The sequence below is a fragment of the Mesoplodon densirostris genome, chromosome 10 (assembly GCF_025265405.1).
Source record: "Mesoplodon densirostris isolate mMesDen1 chromosome 10, mMesDen1 primary haplotype, whole genome shotgun sequence".
Classification (NCBI taxonomy): Eukaryota; Metazoa; Chordata; class Mammalia; order Artiodactyla; family Ziphiidae; genus Mesoplodon; species Mesoplodon densirostris.
This window is the reverse complement of record NC_082670.1, coordinates 70,352,649-70,371,425: the sequence shown is the minus strand read 5'-3', so window position 1 is coordinate 70,371,425 and position 18,777 is coordinate 70,352,649. Positions and strand designations below refer to the sequence as shown.

The window sequence follows — 18,777 nt, the reverse complement described above, 5'->3', positions numbered from 1 at the left end:
TCCGCGGCATATGGGATCCTCCCAGACCGGGGCACGAACCCGTATCCCCTGCATCGGCAGGCGGACTCTCAACCACTGCGCCACCAGGGAGGCCCTGCTTTATTTTAAAGAACTCTCCCTTCCCCAGCCTGGCCCAAGGAAGTCGGGGCAGGTGCAGTTCAAGACTCAGTTCTGGAACCCACTCCAGGGACTTGTGGCTGCCCCTGCGGAGGTACCACCAGAAAGTAGTCACCAGCTCCAGGCTTGTCTCAGCCTCTCGACTCCTTGGGCTCCTGTGGCCTTGAGCAAATTTACAGATAATTTACAGGAACTAGTGAGAAAAGCTGAGTTGACATATCTTCAGATTTCCTTCCGCACATGCCCCATGTTCTGAACTGTGTGTTCTGCTGTCCTGTTGCTCAGTGTTGAGGTCCTGAAGGCCCAGAGCTGCAGCTCCAACTGCATGCCCCCACTCACCTGGTCCACCTGCCCTTGGTTCAGATGTGTTCCCTCCGTGTGGGCCTCGGTTTGCAATTTCTCCATTGCTGGGACTTCCCCAGTGTTTTGCTGTTGCAAGCAGGGCTGGTGTGAATATACTTGTACTTTGAATTTTCTTTTGTATCATTGACTTGGGATCTTATCTTGAGGAACAGAGGTGATAGGTAATTTATTGCTCTCATTTTGTGCCCAGCCCTGATTTGCTGCCCTGCCTGCCCACCATGGCTGTGCATGGGGCGGGGGGATGCTGTCACCAAACGCCGTGGGAGGAGGCCAGGGGCGACTCTGGGAAGATGGAAGCTGTGAAGAGGTGATGCAGAACCTCAGCCCTGGGGTCGTGGGAGAGCCCTTCAGGGAGCAATGGGAAGGGGTGGCCTCATCAGAGGGAGCAGGCTGGGCGCAGGTTTTCCCCACAGTGAGTAGCTGATGCACTGCATTGTGGTTGCTTGGGAGCCCTGGCCAACCGGCCAGAAATTGTGCAAACAGCCCAGGACTCAGCAGCACTGGCCTGGCCCTCAGGATGCAGGGCCTTGCCTAACTTGTTTTTCTCTCAGCTTAGCCAATGCTGAGGTTTTTGGTTTTGGTTTTGGTTTTGGGTCTTTTTTTTTTTTTTTTTTTTTTTTGTGGTACGCGGGCCTCTCACTGTTGTGGCCTCTCCCGTTGCGGAGCACAGGCTCCGGACGCGCAGGCTCAGCGGCCATGGCTCACGGGCCCAGCCGCTCTGCGGTATGTGGGATCTTCCCGGACCGGGGCACGAACCCGTGTCCCCTGCATCGGCAGGCGGACTCTCAACCACTGTGCCACCAGAGAAGTCCCAACGCTGAGGTTTTTCTGCAAGTTTCCTCACTCTTACTCACCGTCAGGCTGTGTCTGCAGGATCCCCTCCTTCTCTCCCCTGGGGCTTGCAGAATGGGTCACATTTGCCCAAAGGTCATGCACAGGAGTGACGGAGCCCCCACTGGCAAGCAGGGTCTTTTACTTCTATTCGGGGCCTGCCTGGAGACAGACAGTTGCCTCTGCACCCCAAGTCCCAAGGGCAGTCCTGAGATACATCTGTGTCCTTAGCCGGGCAGGCTGCCAAGTCCAGGCAGAGGGCACAGCTTCCTGGAAGTGTTCCAGCTCTTACATGGGGATATTGCTAGGCGTCGCTGAGGGATTATCATCCCATTTTACAGGTGAGGACACCAAGGCTCAGAGTTGCCAGTAAGTGTCAGAGTCAAGATAGGAACCCAGGCCTGACTGACTCTGACCACCTCTGCACTCCATCTCCAGTGAGGGAGACAGGTTGAAGGGTGGGGTCCAGCAGTCTGTCTGAGGAGGGCTACCAGGTGAAAGCACTTGCAGAGCCATGTGGGCAAAGGAGGGGTAGTGACAGGTCCCCACCTCTGTCCATCTGTCCGCCGTGGTTTTACCTGGCCCAGGTCCTGAGGACGATGAAAGGGAAGCTTCCTGAGGCTTCTGAGGTGAGACCACACTGAAAGCGGAGCTGGATCCCATAGTCTGGCAGTTCTGCTGCCTTGGTGTCTGTCTTAGTGGACCATGGATTTGGGGGCTGGGTGCAGACTCTTTCCCGCCTCTAGCCTTGGCAGCTTCTCTTTTTGGCACACCGACCTGGTGGCACATGGGATGGCGGTGGCTGGCTATCAGAGGGACCGCCCTTGTGGCGTTGGCCTGGGTCTCTGGTCTCAGCCCCTTGTGGCCCTCACCCTGGTGGGTTTTGAGGTGCCTCCGTCTCCTTCCCTGCCCACAATTTTTGAGCACCAAATCTGCCAGGCCTCAGGATCCTGAATGGCTCAGACACTGCTGGGCTGCTTTCACCCCAAGTGATCAGTTGTGCAGAGCAGACTCATTGGCAAGATGACTGGGTTGAGGGAGAGAGCGCAGCAGGTGGGCATGCAGGTGCCTTGGAGGAAGGGCTGACTGCAGAAGAAGCTTCCGGGCTTTGTAGATGAAGAGAAATTCCCCCTGGGGAGCGGAAGCAGTGGTGCTGTGTGAGCAGGAATGCTGAGTGACGGGTTCCGGGATGACAGGCAGACGTTGAATACCCCACTGGGCTTTGGCTCTGTCCCACCTGCCAGGGGAATTCCCCTGCAGAGTTTAGCCAGGGCCGTGGCAGCTCCAGCTTTATATCTGATGGTGCACATCAGGGTAAATGCTGGCGAGATCCCGCGGCGTCTCCCTGAGCACTGACAGGCCTGGGGAACTGGGCATGCCAGCGCTGGTTAGAGACCAGGGTCTGGGGGTGCCCAGGGAGCTCTCTGCTGCCAGGAGCCTGGGAAGGCACATCTGATGCCGGGCCTGGAAGGAGGGGCCCACTGGGAGGGGTCCAGCTTCCTCAGACACTGCTCTTTGCCTTTCAGTTTGCATGACCAACTGCCCGACGCTCATTGTCATGGTGGGGCTGCCTGCCAGGGGCAAGACCTACATCTCTAAGAAGCTGACCCGCTACCTGAACTGGATTGGCGTGCCCACACGGGGTGAGACTCAGCCTTGGCTTTCCAAGGGGGCTTTGGGACTTTGTGGGGGAAAGGGGAGGAGTGAGAAGGCTGGACTGCCACAGGGCCTGGGGGTGGGTCAAGGTCAGGGGTTGGGGAGGGATGCTGTTGTGTGAAAACTGAGCCTCTCCCTTCCCCCAGAATTCAACGTTGGCCAGTATCGCCGGGACATGGTCAAGACATACAAGTCTTTTGAGTTTTTTCTTCCAGACAATGAAGAGGGCCTGAAAATCAGGAAGTGAGTTTGTGTGCGTATGTGTGTTTGTTTATGAGGAAGGCCCTGGAGCCCAGTTGCTAGTGATGACCAAGCTGTTCCTGAGACCTGGCCTTGCCCTACCCTGTGGGCTGTAACAGGGCTGGTTTCTTGACCTCTCAGGATGTGGTGGGGGTGAGGATGTGCTGGGTTTGGGGACAAAGGGAGTGGGTATTTGGCCCCTTGGTGGCTTGCCCTGCCCTGCCCTGTGGGATATCTGTGGGAGGGGAGCATGGAGCTTCAGGGAGATGGTGGAGGCTTAGCCAGGGCCAGTTGGCTGACTTACCCCAGGCCATCCATGGGGATGGGCTCTGATAGGGAGGGGAGCCCTAGGTGAAGCAGAGATACAGGCCTCAGGGGTGCGGCAGAGTGGGAATGGGATTACCTCCTGACACCTTCTCGAAAAGCCAGAAGGATCAGACCCAGAACTGGGGCGTTTCCTCCCTTGCCGCAGGATAAGCCTCCTACTGATATTTGGAGGATGCTTGTCATGTTCTTGGCATGTGTCGGGTAGGCCTTGGCTTTCCTTTGAAGTTGCCTCAGTGTTGCTGGGCGACGAGATGGAAATTTGCATATGATACCCACTCTCCCTCTCCATTCAGACTTGAATTGATTGCTTTCTCCAGAAAAACTGAGCACCAGCTGTGGTCTGAGGAGCTATGCTATGCTGTGGTTGGCCTGCTCCCTCTCTGGCCACCAGGGGGCAGGAGTTCCCCATTGTGGGGCTTGGCCCTTCCGTGCCTCTGCTGTTGGGTCAGTGGGGCTGGGCGGGCTGCTGCACCAAGAAGGGAAGTGGAGTCTGACATTCAGGTCTCTGGGGCCGAACTGTGAATTGTGGGTAAAACTCAAGGGTAGGCCCTCTGTGATAACGACCCAGACAAAAGGTGAGGGCACTGATACTTGAATCTACTGTGTGCTGCGTGTGTGATGCCCATTGCTGCCCCCTGCCCACCAACTTAAAGATGAGGAAATTGAGGCTCAGCAGTCTCACACAAGATCCCAAGTAACCTCACAGAGTCCAGACTTAAATCTAACCCTATGTACCACTAAAAACTGTCCTGTCCATCATCCCGGAAGTACTCAATTTGTAGATCAAAGGTTGCATCAAATGCAAATTCTGCAACAACCTCAAGCTGTGGGCACTCATTAGCTGCTTTGATCTTCCCTACAGTGGGCTGTGGTGCCTCACTCCCCTAGATGCTGAGACTGAGGTCAGGAAGTGGTGGTATTGTCTGGGATCCCTCAGAGTTTGATTTGAAGCCAGGCCTGTCTGAATACAGAGTGTTTGTGGGGAGAAGAAAGAAGCTAGCATTCCCAGAGCTCGCTGGTCATTCTGCTCAGACTGCCCATTGAAGGTAGGAACGTTGGGATTAATTCTCATGGCAAAACCCAGACTCAGAAGAGGTAAGGAAGCTGGTTCAGGGTCACCCAGCTGGAACAGAGACCCCAGCAGTAGAAGCTGGGGGCAGATTCACGTGTGCCTCTCTGTAGGCACACCCTCTGGCTGTTCCTAGAAAGTCTCCCTCGTGTATCCAAAGCCTGGGTCTGGCCCCTGGGCTATGGGGCTATTTCCCATTAACCAGCCCAAAACGTCCCACAGATAATTGGCAAAATAGAAAGATCAGACCTTTTTTTTTTTTTTTTTTTTTTTTTTTTTTTTTTTGCGGTATGCGGGCCTCTCACTGTTGTGGCCTCCCCCGTCGCGGAGCACAGGCTCCGGACGCGCAGGCTCCGGACGCGCAGGCTCCGGACGCGCAGGCTCAGCGGCCATGGCTCACGGGCCCAGCCGCTCCGCGGCATATGGGATCCTCCCAGACCGGGGCACGAACCCGTATCCCCTGCATCGGCAGGTGGACTCTCAACCACTTGCGCCACCAGGGAGGCCCCTAGATCAGACCTTTTAAAAATGGGAAACCTGGGAAGGGAAGCCTGCATTTCCCAGAGGCCCAGGTACGTACACATTGTTGAGCTTCCTAGAGCTACACAATGTGGAAGTCTGTCCCTAACACTGGGCACAGTGGAAGATCTAGAAGAGGGCATGTACAGCCATGTGTACATGTGCAGGTGCTCCCTCTTTGTGTACACATGGGTATGTGTGTAAATACACACCAGGCACCCTCATATATGTGCACACAGTCACATACCGCAGGAAGGTGTGTACACATACCGTATGTATACACGTGGGCGTTCACACACGTGTGTATCCTCCTGACACCAACTGGTATCCAACAGTTCAATTCAATTCTGACCCTGTCTACCTGCAGTTAGCATCAGTTCCCACAGGTTAAGGACTCAGTCCCTCAAGACTGACCCCACTTCACACACCAGTCACAAGTCTCGGCGGGGGGCACCCATACTTCTAACTGGCTATAAATTGGGGGTTCCCACAACCCCCTCTTCAGCAGATTACTGTTCCAGCTCACAGAGCTCAGGAACATACTTGAGTTGTGTTTACTGGTTTATTATAAAGGATACAACTCGGGAACAGCCAAGTGGAGGAGATGCACAGGCAAGGAAGGGGGCAGTGTGGGGAGCTTCCAGCCGTCTCGGGGTCTGGCACCCTCCCAGCACCTCATCTCTTCAACCTGGAAGCTCTTCAACTCTCATCGTTCAATTCATCTTCAGCCTCCATCTCCCTTCCTGGAGGATGGTGGCAGGGCTGAATGTTCCAGCCCTTTCATCACTTTCTGGTGATCAGCCCCATGCTGAGGCTGTCTAGGGGACCCAGCCTGAGTCACTACATTAGCATCAGCTCAGGTGTGATTGGAAGGGGCTCCTCGTGAATGACAAAAATCACTCCTATCACTTAAGAAATTCCAAGGGTCTTAGGAGCTCTGCCAAGAACCCAGGACAAAGACCAAATGTATTTATCAAACCACATACACCCTCTTGTATGTGCACAGCTGCACTTCCACAGGGGCCCAAGGAATGTTCACAGGTGCTCACTCACAGACTTACACATACACATATCCACCTATGCATGTGCGTGCGTGCCCATCCACACTCACACCCACACGTGTGCAGGCTCCCAGGCTGTTCCCCCAGCATCTCCACCTGGGCCCTGAGATCCCTCCTACTTGGTGCAGCCTCAGCCAGAGCAGCCCACAGAGATCTTAGCCCAGAACATGGGGCTCTAAATGTGGGTGGCAAGAAATGGCCCCAGCCATGCTGAAACTGTAGAAATGTGTCTCAGGGATGTGGGGGGCTCTGAGAAGCTCTGGTTCTTTATGTCTCAGTGCAGAAAGAATTCAGCGAGAGACAAAGTGATAGATAAGTGATTTATTAGAATAGGACACTTGTGAGGTTTACAAGTGGGTGGGCAGGAGGGCACCGTGCCGAGAACTTAGTAGGCTACAGTTTTATAATCAAAGGAAAAGTGAGGAGGGGGAGAAGACCATCTTCTTCCTCATCCTTGAGTAGACGTCAAGCTTCCATCATCAGCTCCTCCTCCTCCACATGGGGGTGGGGGGCGGAGTTTTCTTGTCCCTAGTGGTCAAACTGGGACTGTCATGGCGCAATGGAAATGAGCAAAAAGATGGTAATGTATACTAAAATATGGTAAATCAGCTCAGGTTTCAGTATAATGTCACCCTTTCCTTATACTTTTGTTTTTAGTGAGCACAAAAGAGCATGTCCTAGGAATCATTAACTTACCACTGGGCAGGATGTGGGTTTCATTCCACCATTGTTTTATTGTCTGGAGGCATGTCTCATGCTTCTGTTGCATGGGTTTGTTGTTAAGCAAGCCTGCTTGGTTTTGTGGTTAAGCAAACCTGCTTTCTTGAGTGATCATTTTCTTATAGAGGTCTCCCATACTTTTTCCTTTACTTCCCTGAGCCCTTAGTGGGATTAACTAGTCACCTACTTTGTCCCTTTACTCTGTCCTTATCAATGCCAGCTTCCTGGACTCTCAGAATTCAGGTTTTTTGGCAGAAGAAAGCACTTTGGGGTCTTAACTGAAAGGCCTAATAGAGCACAGAAAGGTCACAAGGAGGCATAAGAGCAGAGCTCCTTCCAGTGACCTGGACTCAGCTCTGCCCCCAGTTTCCTCGTGACCCCAGCAGTCTGGTCGGCCTCTGTTTCCATGCTTGGGCACGCTGGCCTGGCTTGGCCTGGCACAGTCCTTTGATGCACTAGGGGTTTACACACAAAATCCCAAGATCAAACAAATGGGAGATCTAACTTTACTTTTACATCAAAAAAGTACAGGTAATAGTGTTTGGGAGGAAAAATTTTCCCTTCTTGCCTTCTAGGTTCTTTGACTGGTCTAATAATTAAATTGACATGACACAGATTAACAGGACAGAAAAAAAGTTTAATAGCACGTATACCTCCTACATACATGTGAGAGACCTGGGAAGCCCTCCCCTTAAATACCATCTTCAGCTGAAGAGAAAAGAAGATGTTGGGGGTGAGGAGTCAGGAGAATTTACCCGGAAAAGCTCGGTAAACGAGGGTAAGGTTGTTATGCAGATTTAAATCTATGCCTTCAGGGAATTCCCTGGCTGTGGACTTGGAGCTTCCACTGTCGGGGGCCTGGGTTCAATCGCTGGGAACTAAGATTCTGCAAGCTATCTGGCGTGGCCTAAATCAATCACTCAATCTGTGCCTTCAGCATTGATAATAGTTTCTAGAGATAAAGGTCATCTCCCTCCTCCTGGTACAGCGATGGAGACCCCCTTACAAATGGAGATTTCCCGTATACTTGTAAATGTCTCTCAAAAAAGGGTAACTTCTACTCATGTTTTCAGAGCTGCTCCTGTGTCTGCAGTGTCTTAAAAATAATCAGCCTAAAATAATCCTTATGCCAAAGAGACATATTTTGGGGTGGCAAATTCTGCTCCCCTGCATAGATAAAAAGTCAAAGTGATTTATCTATCTTTGGACCTTATAGGGGAAATGGATAAAGTCAGAAAGATCCTTATATGTGGCAGTCCATTTTGCAGCAATAAACAGAAAGGCTGAGATGTCTGAGGACAGGCAGTGTAGTCAGTGGTTAGTCATGGTGAGGGTTTTGCCCTTCCAGAGCACCTGTGGACCCGGGTGCGAGAGGCAGAGACACGGCACCCTCCTCCAGAAGGGATCATGTAGGGCGTTCTTGGTCCACTGAAAGAAATGAACAGCCTAAAAGTTGAGACTTATGTTTTATTCAGTGAACAAAACTGAGGCTTAAGCCTAGAAGACAGCCTCTCAGATAACTGAGGGACTGCTCTGCAGAGATAAGGTAGGTGCCATGTGTGGGCTCATTGAAATCATTCCTTTGATATGTACCTCAGCTCTCTGGGGCCAGTGTCCTATTCTTTCCCATTCTGAGTCCCCTGAGGGGGCACCTATGGGGGCGGCTGCAGTGACTGATAGCTTGATGGCTGCAACACCCTTTGTTTGCTGATACACCAGGTGGCATTCTTAGCCCACATCTCCCTTCTAGAAAGGAAAATTGAACATTAAGCTTAATGCTGCCTTGGGGGCCAGCAGTACTGTCTCTCCTGTCCCACCACCAGCACTGCCTGCCGTGCCCCCAACACACACACAAGGGAGTGTCTGGTTTTAAAAGTGCTTATTTTGATAGGGGAAATGCATGACACTTAGAAATCATGAATATGGCAAAATGGCAGGCTGGATTTGTACATGACGAGATGAAGAAGGAAAGTACAGAAAAGTGGTATTTCAAGAAGTATTCCTGTATGTATACCAAGGGGGAAAGGGGGTGGTGGGATGAATTGGGATATTGGGATTGACATATATACACTACTGATACTATGTATAAAATAGATAACTAATGAGGACCTACTGTATAGCACAGGGAACTCTACTCAGTGCTCTGTGGTGACCTAAATGGGAAGGAAATCCAAAAAGAGGTGATATATGTATACGTATAGATTATTCACTTTGCTGTACAGTATAAACTAACACAATGTTGTAAAGCAACTATACTCCAATTAAAAAAAAAAAAAAGTATTCCTGATGGCCAGGAACACATAACCTTCCACCTATAGGAGCAGGGTTACCAAACACTGAAAATCTTCCCAAGGAAAGAGAAACCTTGAGAAGAGAGAAGGGGCCCCGGGGGCAGCCCCGTCTCCTATCTGGCATAGGATATATCCCTGAACTACTGCCCTGCAGCAACCAGTCAGGTGCTTGGCTGACCTGTGTTTTCTTTTCTGAAGGCAGTGTGCCCTGGCAGCCCTCCGAGACGTCCGGCGGTTCCTTAGTGAGGAGGGGGGGCATGTGGCGGTGAGTATAACACCCTGGTGGTATCTGGGAGTGGCATGTGGGAGCCCACATACGTCTACCCCTTTACTTATCAGGCATCTGGAGGGGAAGGCAGGGTGTATGTGGCCCTAGATACCCCTGGATGCAGCCCCTGGGAAGAAGTCTGCAGCTGCTGTGCTGGAAGAAGCCAGAGGCCGAGATGTGGGCCAGGAATTTCCCTCTGGGCTTGTGGTTGTGTTTGACCCTGCAGGACTTCCCTCTGAATACTCACATTCTTGGCCACTCCACAAGTTAGAGGTGTCATGTTACCTAAGTCTTTAGCAAATGTGATTTCTCCTGGTGTGGAGAGCATCCAGCCCAACGTTTGGTGGCTATTCAGGAATCACTTGAATGCTGGGTAAGGGAATTCCCCCTCTGTGTTGGCCCCTCCAGTCAGATGGACAGGTGGGACAAGGCTGAGCAAGGATGTCTGCAGGAAAGGACCCTACCCCAACCCTACGTAGTCAAACACGGGCTATTTTTTTCCTTCCTTTTTCCTCTTGAAGGCATGCATCCTGGAGCTCTGTCCCCCAGCCCCACCTAGATCAGTTACCCTCTAGGTCTGTCTGTGGCACAGCTGTCACCCTGGGAATTTCCTTCTCTTCCCTCCTGAGTTGAATGTCCTGCTCTTTGATCCCATGTCTTGCTTTTCCTTGCTTTACTGACTTGTTTTGTTGGAGCACATCCTCTAATAGCTTTCTGAGAAAGGTACTTGGTAAGTAAATTTTGTGAGACTTTGCGTGTCTAGAAATGTCTTTTCTTTATCCTCACATTTGATGGATGGGTGGGAAGAATGTTTCCTTTAGAATTTTCATGACATTGCTCCATTGTATTATGGCTTCTAGAGTGGCTGTGGGAAAGTCTGATGTCATTCTGATTTGCTGATCCTCCTTAAAAGTTTTTTATCCCTAGGGAATTCCCTGGCAGTCCAGTGGTTAGGACTCCATGCTCTTTCTGCTGAGGGCCTAAGTTCAATCCCTGGTCAGGGAACTAAGATCCCACAAGCAGCATGTTGCGGCCAAAAAGAAGTTAAAAAAAAAAAAAAAGAAAAGTTTTATTTCCTAGAGGAAACGGGGGTCTTCTCATGCCCCTTCCTCTGGGGAAGCTTTTAGGGTCTTCAAGGTGATGTGCTTTATGGTGAGTCTTCTCCACAATGCTTGGTCCTTGGGGGGACCCTTTCCATCAGGAAACTCTTCTCCAGCAGCTCAGAGAAATGTCATATATATATATATATATATATATATATATATTTTTTTTTTTTTTTTTTTTTTTTTTTTTGCGGTACGCGGGCCTCTCACTGTTGTGGCCTCTCCTGTTGCGGAGTACAGGCTCCGGACGTGCAGGCTCAGTGGCCATGGCTCACGGGCCCAGCCGCTCCGTGGCATGTGGGATCTTCCCGGACCGGGGCACGAACCCGTGTCCCCTGCATCGGCAGGCGGACTCTCAACCACTGTGCCACCAGGGAAGCCCTATATATTTTACTTTGTTAAACCACCCCCGCTGCTTTCTCACAACTGAGTCCCCACTCCCCTCCCATCTTCTTTTTTTTTTTTAATGAATTTATTTATTTTTTATTTATTTTTGGCTGCGTTGGGTCTTCGTTGCTGCACGCGGGCTTTCTCTAGTTGTGGTGAGTGGGGGCTACTCTTCATTTTGGTGCGCATGCTTCTCATTGTGGTGGCTTCTCTTGTTGTGGAACACGGGCTCTAAGCGCACAGGCTTCAGTAGTTGTGGCTCACAGGGTCTAGAGCGCAGGCTCAGTAGTTGTGGCTCGCAGGGTCTAGAGCGCAGGCTCAGTAGTTGTGGCGCACAGGCTTAGTTGCTCCGCGGCATGTGGGATCTTCCCGGACCAGGGATCGAACCCGAGTCCCCTGCATTGGCAGGTGGATTCTTAACCACTGCGCCACCAGGGAAGTCCCTCCCTGTCCTCATTTCTTGAAGTTCCTTTTATTCTGTTTGATTTAGTCTTTGTTTTTCATGTTAGAGGTTTTGCTGGAGCATCCAGTGAGCCCTGGTCAAATGCCCTTTGTAAAAAGTTACGCTATAAAAGCTGCTTGGGTGGGCTGCACCTGAGTGCTGACCAGGCCCCAGGGGCAGGTCACAGCCTGCCTGGAGAAGGCAAGGAGGGGGCCTGGGGCTCCACTTGCACCGCCAGCCAGTCCTCTGGTTTCTTCTGCACACTTGTCCCTTTTTTCAGAGATGCCTGTGCCCTGTTCCTGACGACCGTGGTTCTGCACAAGCAGGTGTGCTCTGGTTGGTATAGGTTTGTGTTTGGTTTTCTCTGTCTCTCTGAGCCAGTTACCATATGTCTATCTTAAAAAACTGTGTTGACATTTCCCATCTCCTCTCCTCTCCTGTCCATTTTACTGGGGTGACAGGATGGAGTGGAAGTAAACATGGGTTTAGTTCTCCAAGTTTAACTAGTTTCACTGGAAGTCTTGTGAGTGAGTGCCTGCTGCCCTGCTTCCAGCTTCCTTGGGGTGCTCCCCAAGGAAGGGGAGGACCAGCCCAGCCACTGCAGGTCTGAAGGAGACTGGCCAGGCGGATGGCCGAACGGCAACTGGTCCTGATGAGAAATCCAGTCCCTGTGCTACAACTGTCAGGTGGCCTCCCACCTTCTCCAGGGCCAGAGGCTGAGTTAACCCCATTTTGGTCCTAGGTGTTTGATGCAACAAATACCACCCGAGAACGGAGAGCGACCATCTTTAATTTTGGGGAACAGAATGGCTACAAGGTGAGGCCTCCTTGGCTTACCTCCTTGGTTGGGCCGTGGCACGTTCGGGCCCTCTGGGGCCACTTTCTCGGCCTCCTGAGGCCCACTGGCATCAGGCAGGTGGGCTCCTGAGTGGATTTGGGATACTGATTTTCTCTCCACCTGGAGTTATCTTTCTGAGGAAGTGGGGGTCTTGGTGGGAGAGTCCTTCATAGGGCAGCACCTGCTTTGGTTCTGTGCTCCTTGACCTGACCCCACCCCTTGAAGAAGGGCCTCTGGGCAGCATGGCCCTCAGTGGGTAGGGAGCTCCGGGGAGCCAGGCTCAGGGCCCTAAATGTGTCTCTGGTTCCTTCCCTCCTGCCCACCCTGGTCTTTGATGCAGACCTTTTTTGTTGAGTCCATCTGTGTGGATCCTGAGGTCATAGCTGCCAACATCGTGGTGAGTGGTGCACCTGACCTTGTGGGAGCAGTAATACAGCCAAGATGGCCTGTGACAGTGAGGTCCATCTCCAGGTTAGGCTGGTGCCTGGGCCGACCTTAACTTGGTCTTCTTGAACATTGTGGGTAGGGGGGAAGGCGGTAGATCTCTGGGTCGGGTGGGGACTGCCCACCCGATTGCAGTCCCTCATCCCCCAAAGATGAGGGACTGCGATCACAGGATTGCCAGTAATACTCTCTTAGCACTGGTATGGGAGCTGGGACCAGGGAGCCACTGGACTCTTCCTAATGGGACCAGTCCCCCTGGGAGGCCAGTCCTCCTTCCCAGCCTCCCCCTGACCCAGCATCCTCCTTGGTCTCCGACCTGCTTGGCCTCCGGCCCTGATGTGTCCTTGCTCTGTGCCTGACCCCGGCAGCAAGTGAAACTGGGCAGCCCTGACTATGTCAACCACGATAGCGATGAGGCCACGGAGGACTTCATGAGGCGCATCGAGTGCTATGAGAATTCATATGAGTCACTGGACGAGGACCTGGACAGGTGAGGCAGAGCAGCACTGTGTCCTCGCCTGCGGTGGGTGGTAGGTGGGGTCCACTCGGCTGCCTCCTGTGGCCCCTCAAGGTGGTGGCTGAGGGACCACCTCCGCGGGCAGAGATGATCTGTCCTGTTTTGTTTCTTTCCTTGGGGTGGAAATCATGGCCCAGGGGTGACTTGCAGAACCGTAGCTGCTTTATCTGGAGCTCTGTGAGTCACAGTTTTCTGCTATTCCATCAGAAAATCAAGCCTGTTTTCTATTTAGAGGGTCTTCCCACAAGGCTTTTGCAAACAGTACACGCTCTTCTTTCAGTGGGTGGTCTGTATTTTGAGAAGGGGAAGGGGTGCCCAGACCCTGCCTACGAACAGCTAGCAGTAACCAGTGCTTGTGAGCCCTGCGGGCCTCCCTCTGGAACAGGGATCTGTGGCACTGAGTGCTGGGTGGGGACAGCAGCCAGCCACCGGCAAGCTCTTTCCGTAAAGGCTCAGGTGGTAGATATTTTAGGCTTTGGGGGCATACAGTCTCTGTTGCAGCTAGTTAACTCTGCCGTTTAGTACTAAAGGGACATAGATGATACGTAAATAAATGGGCATGACTGTGTTCCCATAAAACTGTATTTACAAAACCAGGCTGAGTTTGACTTGCTGGCCATAGTTTGCCAACTCCTGTATTATAGCAGAAGTGGGGGCAGTGGTTAAGTGAGTAACACTTAAGTAATTAAGTTAACTTTAATAACTGAATAAAGTATTACACAGTCCTTATAAATCATGCTGAAGAGACATGGGAAAGTGTATGTTGTGTAGCATTAAGTGAAAAGGGTGGAATATGAACTTGTACTTGGGTTGTTTATAATTACGTATGAATATATAGTTACAAATGAAAGAAGTCAAGTGACTGCTGGGGGGATGTTTTCTGGGATGTTTGAGGGACAGTCCCTGGACTGAGTCCCCTCAGCGAGGCTGGCGCTGATCCGGTGCTGCTGCCCCGGCCTCTGTGGTCCTCCTGGTCTCTCCCCAGCATGGCATCGCTCCTTGTGGCTCTGTTCTCCACGCTGCAGGGCTGCACTGGTCCAAAGCAGGGAAAGCGGCGGGGCTGGGCTTATTGGCTGCTGCCACCAGCACCATCCTCCTTTGCTTTTGTCTCGTCCACCTGCTGCCTGGTGTGGGACATGGCAACCACTCGGCACACACGCATGACCCAGGCTGGGTTCTTGGGGGAGGGTTCGCTGGGGGAAGTAAAGGCCAGGCCCATGGATGGCTGACCAGGAAGACTGGAGGGGAAGCGCGCTTGCCAACTACTTCCAGGTCAATCCTGGAAAAAACTATCTCTTGTTCACCTTACAGATAGTACGTTGAGAGCTCATAGGTAGGCAAGAGGGGCCCGGGGGACATAGAGCAGCGATGAAGGTCCCGATGTGGTAGGACTGACCCCTCGCTTTGAATGTCACCTTTTGGGAGCATGATGAGTGTGGAGCACCTCTCACGGGGTTTGTCTGTATGTCATGCGTGTCGTGTTGCTCCCACCTCACCCCCATCACTCGCGTACCAGCTGGCAGTCCTGTGTGTTGTGGTCTCAAGCCTGGTGGGGTCAGAGATGCAAGGCTCTGAGGATGGTTCCTGGAGCTGGCAGGGCGTGGCCTCAAGGATCCCGGTCACACTCACAGGCTTCTCTCTACCTTCTCTGGAAAGGGATCTGTCCTACATCAAGATCATGGACGTGGGGCAGAGCTACATTGTGAACCGCGTGGCTGACCACATCCAGAGCCGCATTGTGTATTACCTCATGAACATCCACGTGACGCCCCGCTCTATCTACCTCTGCCGGCACGGGGAAAGTGAGCTCAACCTCAAGGGCCGGATTGGCGGGGACCCAGGACTGTCCGCCCGGGGCAGGGAGGTCAGTGTGTGTGTGTGTGTGTGTGTGTGTTTGTGCGCGCATGTGTTTATTTTTGTGTGCATATGCGTGTGCTGGTGCTGGACTCCAGCTAACATGCAGTCCAGGTGGATGACATCATTCAGTCTGGAATGTTCCCATTATATAGGGAAGGTCACCAAGCAGATGCCTGGATCTCTGGCTTGCACGCGAGCTCTCACCAGCTGATTCCCTTTCCCTGGAGAGGCAATGCCATTCTGGGAGTGAGCTGAGTCCCTACAGTGCAGCTGATGCTGTGCCACAGTCCAGGGGAGATACTGAAACCTCAGTGGGAAGGTCATACAGCCTAGGGCACATGGTCGGGGGGTGAGCACTGGCAGGGGACCTGATGAGCCACAGCTGGAACTACACTGAGCGTCTCGGAAGAATGCACAAGGACAGCACTTGTGGGTGTGGGTGTTGGTGTCATCGAGAGTTAGTTCGTGTTTTTTACCAAAGCTGTTTTCTCTAAGGCTGGGCCCCGTGGACCCTTTGAGGACAGCCCAGGACCTGTGCATCTGAATTTGCTTGTGATGTGTTTCAGTTTGCCAGGAGTCTGGCCCAGTTCATCAGGGATCAGAACATCAAGGACCTAAAGGTTTGGACAAGCCAGATGAAGAGGACAATCCAGACGGCTGAGGCCCTGGGTGTGCCTTATGAGCAGTGGAAAGTTCTCAACGAGATTGATGCGGTAATCACCATCTCTTCCCTCCCCTGCCCAGCTCTGGGCACAGCTGTGCTCACCCAGGGTGACAGTGTTGAAGGGGGTCAGGGAGAGCTTTTTCTTTAACATTTCATTATTGTTTAGGGTTCTGATTCATCCCTCCCTCCTTCCCTGCCTCCCTCCTTCCCTTCTTTTGTATGTAACTATCTAGGTGTACAAAGTGATTATTTGATGTATGTATGTATTGTGAAATAATTATCACAATAAGTTTAGTTAACATCCATCACCACATAGTTACAAATTTTATTCTTCTTGTGATGAGAACTTTCAAGACATACTCTCTTAGCAATTTTCAAATATATGATACATATTGTTAATTATAATCACCATGCTGTACATTACATTCCCAGGGCTTATTTGTCTTATAACTGGAAGTTTATACCTTTTGACCCTCTTCAGCCATTTTGCCTACCAGCTGGCTTGTCATGCTTTTTTTTTTTTTTTTTTTGGCGGTACACGGCCCTCTCACTGTTGTGGCCTTTCCCGTTGCGGAGCACAGGCTCCGGACGCGCAGGCTCAGCGGCCATGGCTCACAGGCCCAGCCGCTCCGTGGCATGTGGGATCCTCCCAGACCGGGGCACGAACCCATGTCCCCTGTATCGGCAGGCGGACTCTCAACCACTGTGCCACCAGGGAAGCCCAGGAGCACTGGGATTCTTGGCATGAGCCTACTGGTTTGGTGCCCAATGGGAATGGGTGGGGAAGTGAGTGGGGGGCAATGGACTCAGAGTCAAGGGAGACTTGGCCATGTGTAAGCTGATGGTGAGGGGCTGGAAGAAAGGGAGAGAATGAGACTACAGGAGGCCCTGAGTGGTGGCGGAGGCCCAGATTCCAAGGTATTAGGAGAGGAGAGGGGTGCAGGTGGCTATAGAGTACTGTGTCTCAGAACTTCATGGAGGTTTCACTCAAGAGTGAAAGGAAGGAGGAGTTTCCAGTGGGCGTTAGCAAAGGGGAAGAGTTGGCTTGTCTGGAGACCAGGAGTCTTCTGTGGCCCCCTTGTCTGTGTTCTGGGGGCGATCCTCCACCCCCAGCAGATGGATGCAGCTGTGGAAAAGGTAGACACTCATTCAGCTTGCGAGCTTGTTCATTTGTGTCCCTGTGGATGAGATGGAATCAGGTTGGACAGAGGAGGTGAGGAGTAGGGAGGAAGGTGATGAAGCCACATGCCATGGAATCCATCCCCGCTGGAAAAGATTGGGGAAGGGAAAGGGGGCGTCCATGGCATTATGAGATGGGAAGGGCCACAGGCACAGCATTCATGTAGGGAGCCAGGCCAGGAAGGCTGACAGTGGGCTGTTAACCAGGGACATCTCCAGAGGGTCCCTTGGGAGCTTGGGCCACGTGGCCTCATGGAGGAAGCCTCTTTGTGAATAAGGTCTTGTCCCCCGTCTGGTTATTGCCGGTCCACAGAAAACCTGTGACCATTCTTTTATTTGCTCTAGTACTTTTTCAGTTGATTATCATAGCTTTATCTCAGGGAGTTATCATATCTTCTGAAATAAGGATAATCCAGTTGTTACCTTCCCAGTTTAAGTGCCTTGTGTTTCTGTCGTATATTCTTTTTTTTTTTAGAAAGTCTATTTATTATTTATTTATTTATTAGTTATTATTATTTTTTGGCTGCTTTGGGTCCTTGTTGCTGCGTACAGGCTTTCTCTAGTTGTGGTGAGCGGTGGTTACTCTTCGTTGCGGTGTGCGGGCTTCTCATTGCAGTGGCTTCTCTTGTTGTGGAGCATGGGCTCTAAGCGTGTGGGCTCAGTAGTTGTGGCATGCAGGCTCTAGAGCGCAGGCTCAGTAGTTGTGGTGCACAGGCTTAGTTGCTCTGCAGCATGTGGGGTCTTCCCTGACCAGGGCTCGAACCTGTGTCCCCTGCATTGGCAGGTGGATTCTCAACCACTGCACCACAAGGGAAGCCCTGTACTTTTCTATATGTTTGAAAATTTTCAAAAGAAAAAGTTTGTGTATCTCATTAATTTCAACTTTAATTATATCATTCAAATTTTCTGTCTTTTTTTTGTTTGATCATCAAAAATCAATAGTTGAATGTTAAATACACTCTAATTATAATTTTGTTGATTTTTCTTGAATTTTCAAGAATTTTGCATTATTTTACCTTTTTTTCTTCACGTATTTTGATGTTTTATTATAAAGTAAAATTCATGACTTAGGAATTTGTGGGACATAAAAGGAAACAGATGGCCACTCCAATTAGGTTAATTCAATGAGGATTTATAAAAGGACCTTTTTTCAAAGATAATGGGCAGGATATAGGGACCTCGTAACAACAGGGACCATTGCTTCCCTTGGGCAGAGGAGAGAGAGGATATAGGAACCTGGGGACAGGGAGCAGTGAGTAAAGGGCAGCTGGTGGGATGGAACCTTGGGTGAGGGCCTAGACCACTGCAGGCAACTTCTTCAGGAGGGAGTCAGAATAAACATCTCAGCCTCACTCTCCTCCCTCCCTGTGACCTCCTGCCAGTGTTCCCCATGGCCTAGCCCAACAAGACATTAGTGGCCATGGGAGCCTTGTAGGTGCATGCACAAAGGTCAACCTCCTGGGGCAGAGAGCAGGTGGAGAAGCAGAAGGATATGGAGGGGCAGATGAGAGGAAACAGCACAGACTTCCTTCTGTTTCAGCATTTAAAAGATGCTGTTCCATTGTTGTCTTCTTCTTCTTTTTTTTTTTTTTTTTTTTTTGGCTGCACTGGGTCTTCATTGCGGTGCACAGACTCTTCGTTTCAGCATGCAGGCTCTTCTCTAGTTTCGGCGTGTGGGCTTCTCTTTTCAGCGTGCGGGCTTCTCTAGTTGTGGCGTGCGGGCTCTAGGGGGCATGGGCTCAGTAGTTGTGGTGTGTGGGCTTCTCTCTAGTTGTGGTGCATGGGCTTAGTTGCCCCGTGGCATGTGGGATCTTCGTTCCCCAACAAGGGATCAAACCCTTGTCCCCTGCATTGGAAGGCAGATTCTTAACCACCGTACCACCA

The 18,777-nt window shown here is 51.5% G+C and overlaps 1 protein-coding gene across 5 annotated transcripts in view; it reads left to right on the top strand.

Moving 5' to 3' along the window:
• Window positions 1–18,777, top strand: part of PFKFB4 (6-phosphofructo-2-kinase/fructose-2,6-biphosphatase 4) — a 40,223-nt gene that overhangs the window by 7,076 nt on the left and 14,370 nt on the right. For 4 of the 5 annotated variants that reach the window (XM_060109232.1, XM_060109234.1, XM_060109231.1 and 1 more), the window contains exons 2-9: window positions 2,838–2,954; window positions 3,114–3,210; window positions 9,393–9,459; window positions 12,137–12,211; window positions 12,573–12,629; window positions 13,045–13,166; window positions 14,850–15,057; window positions 15,617–15,763. In XM_060109232.1, coding sequence (XP_059965215.1) covers window positions 2,838–2,954; window positions 3,114–3,210; window positions 9,393–9,459; window positions 12,137–12,211; window positions 12,573–12,629; window positions 13,045–13,166; window positions 14,850–15,057; window positions 15,617–15,763 — 890 coding nt within the window. The remainder of the gene's footprint in view (window positions 1–2,837; window positions 2,955–3,113; window positions 3,211–9,392; window positions 9,460–12,136; window positions 12,212–12,572; window positions 12,630–13,044; window positions 13,167–14,849; window positions 15,058–15,616; window positions 15,764–18,777) is intronic. The other variant, XM_060109233.1, reaches the window with a different exon arrangement.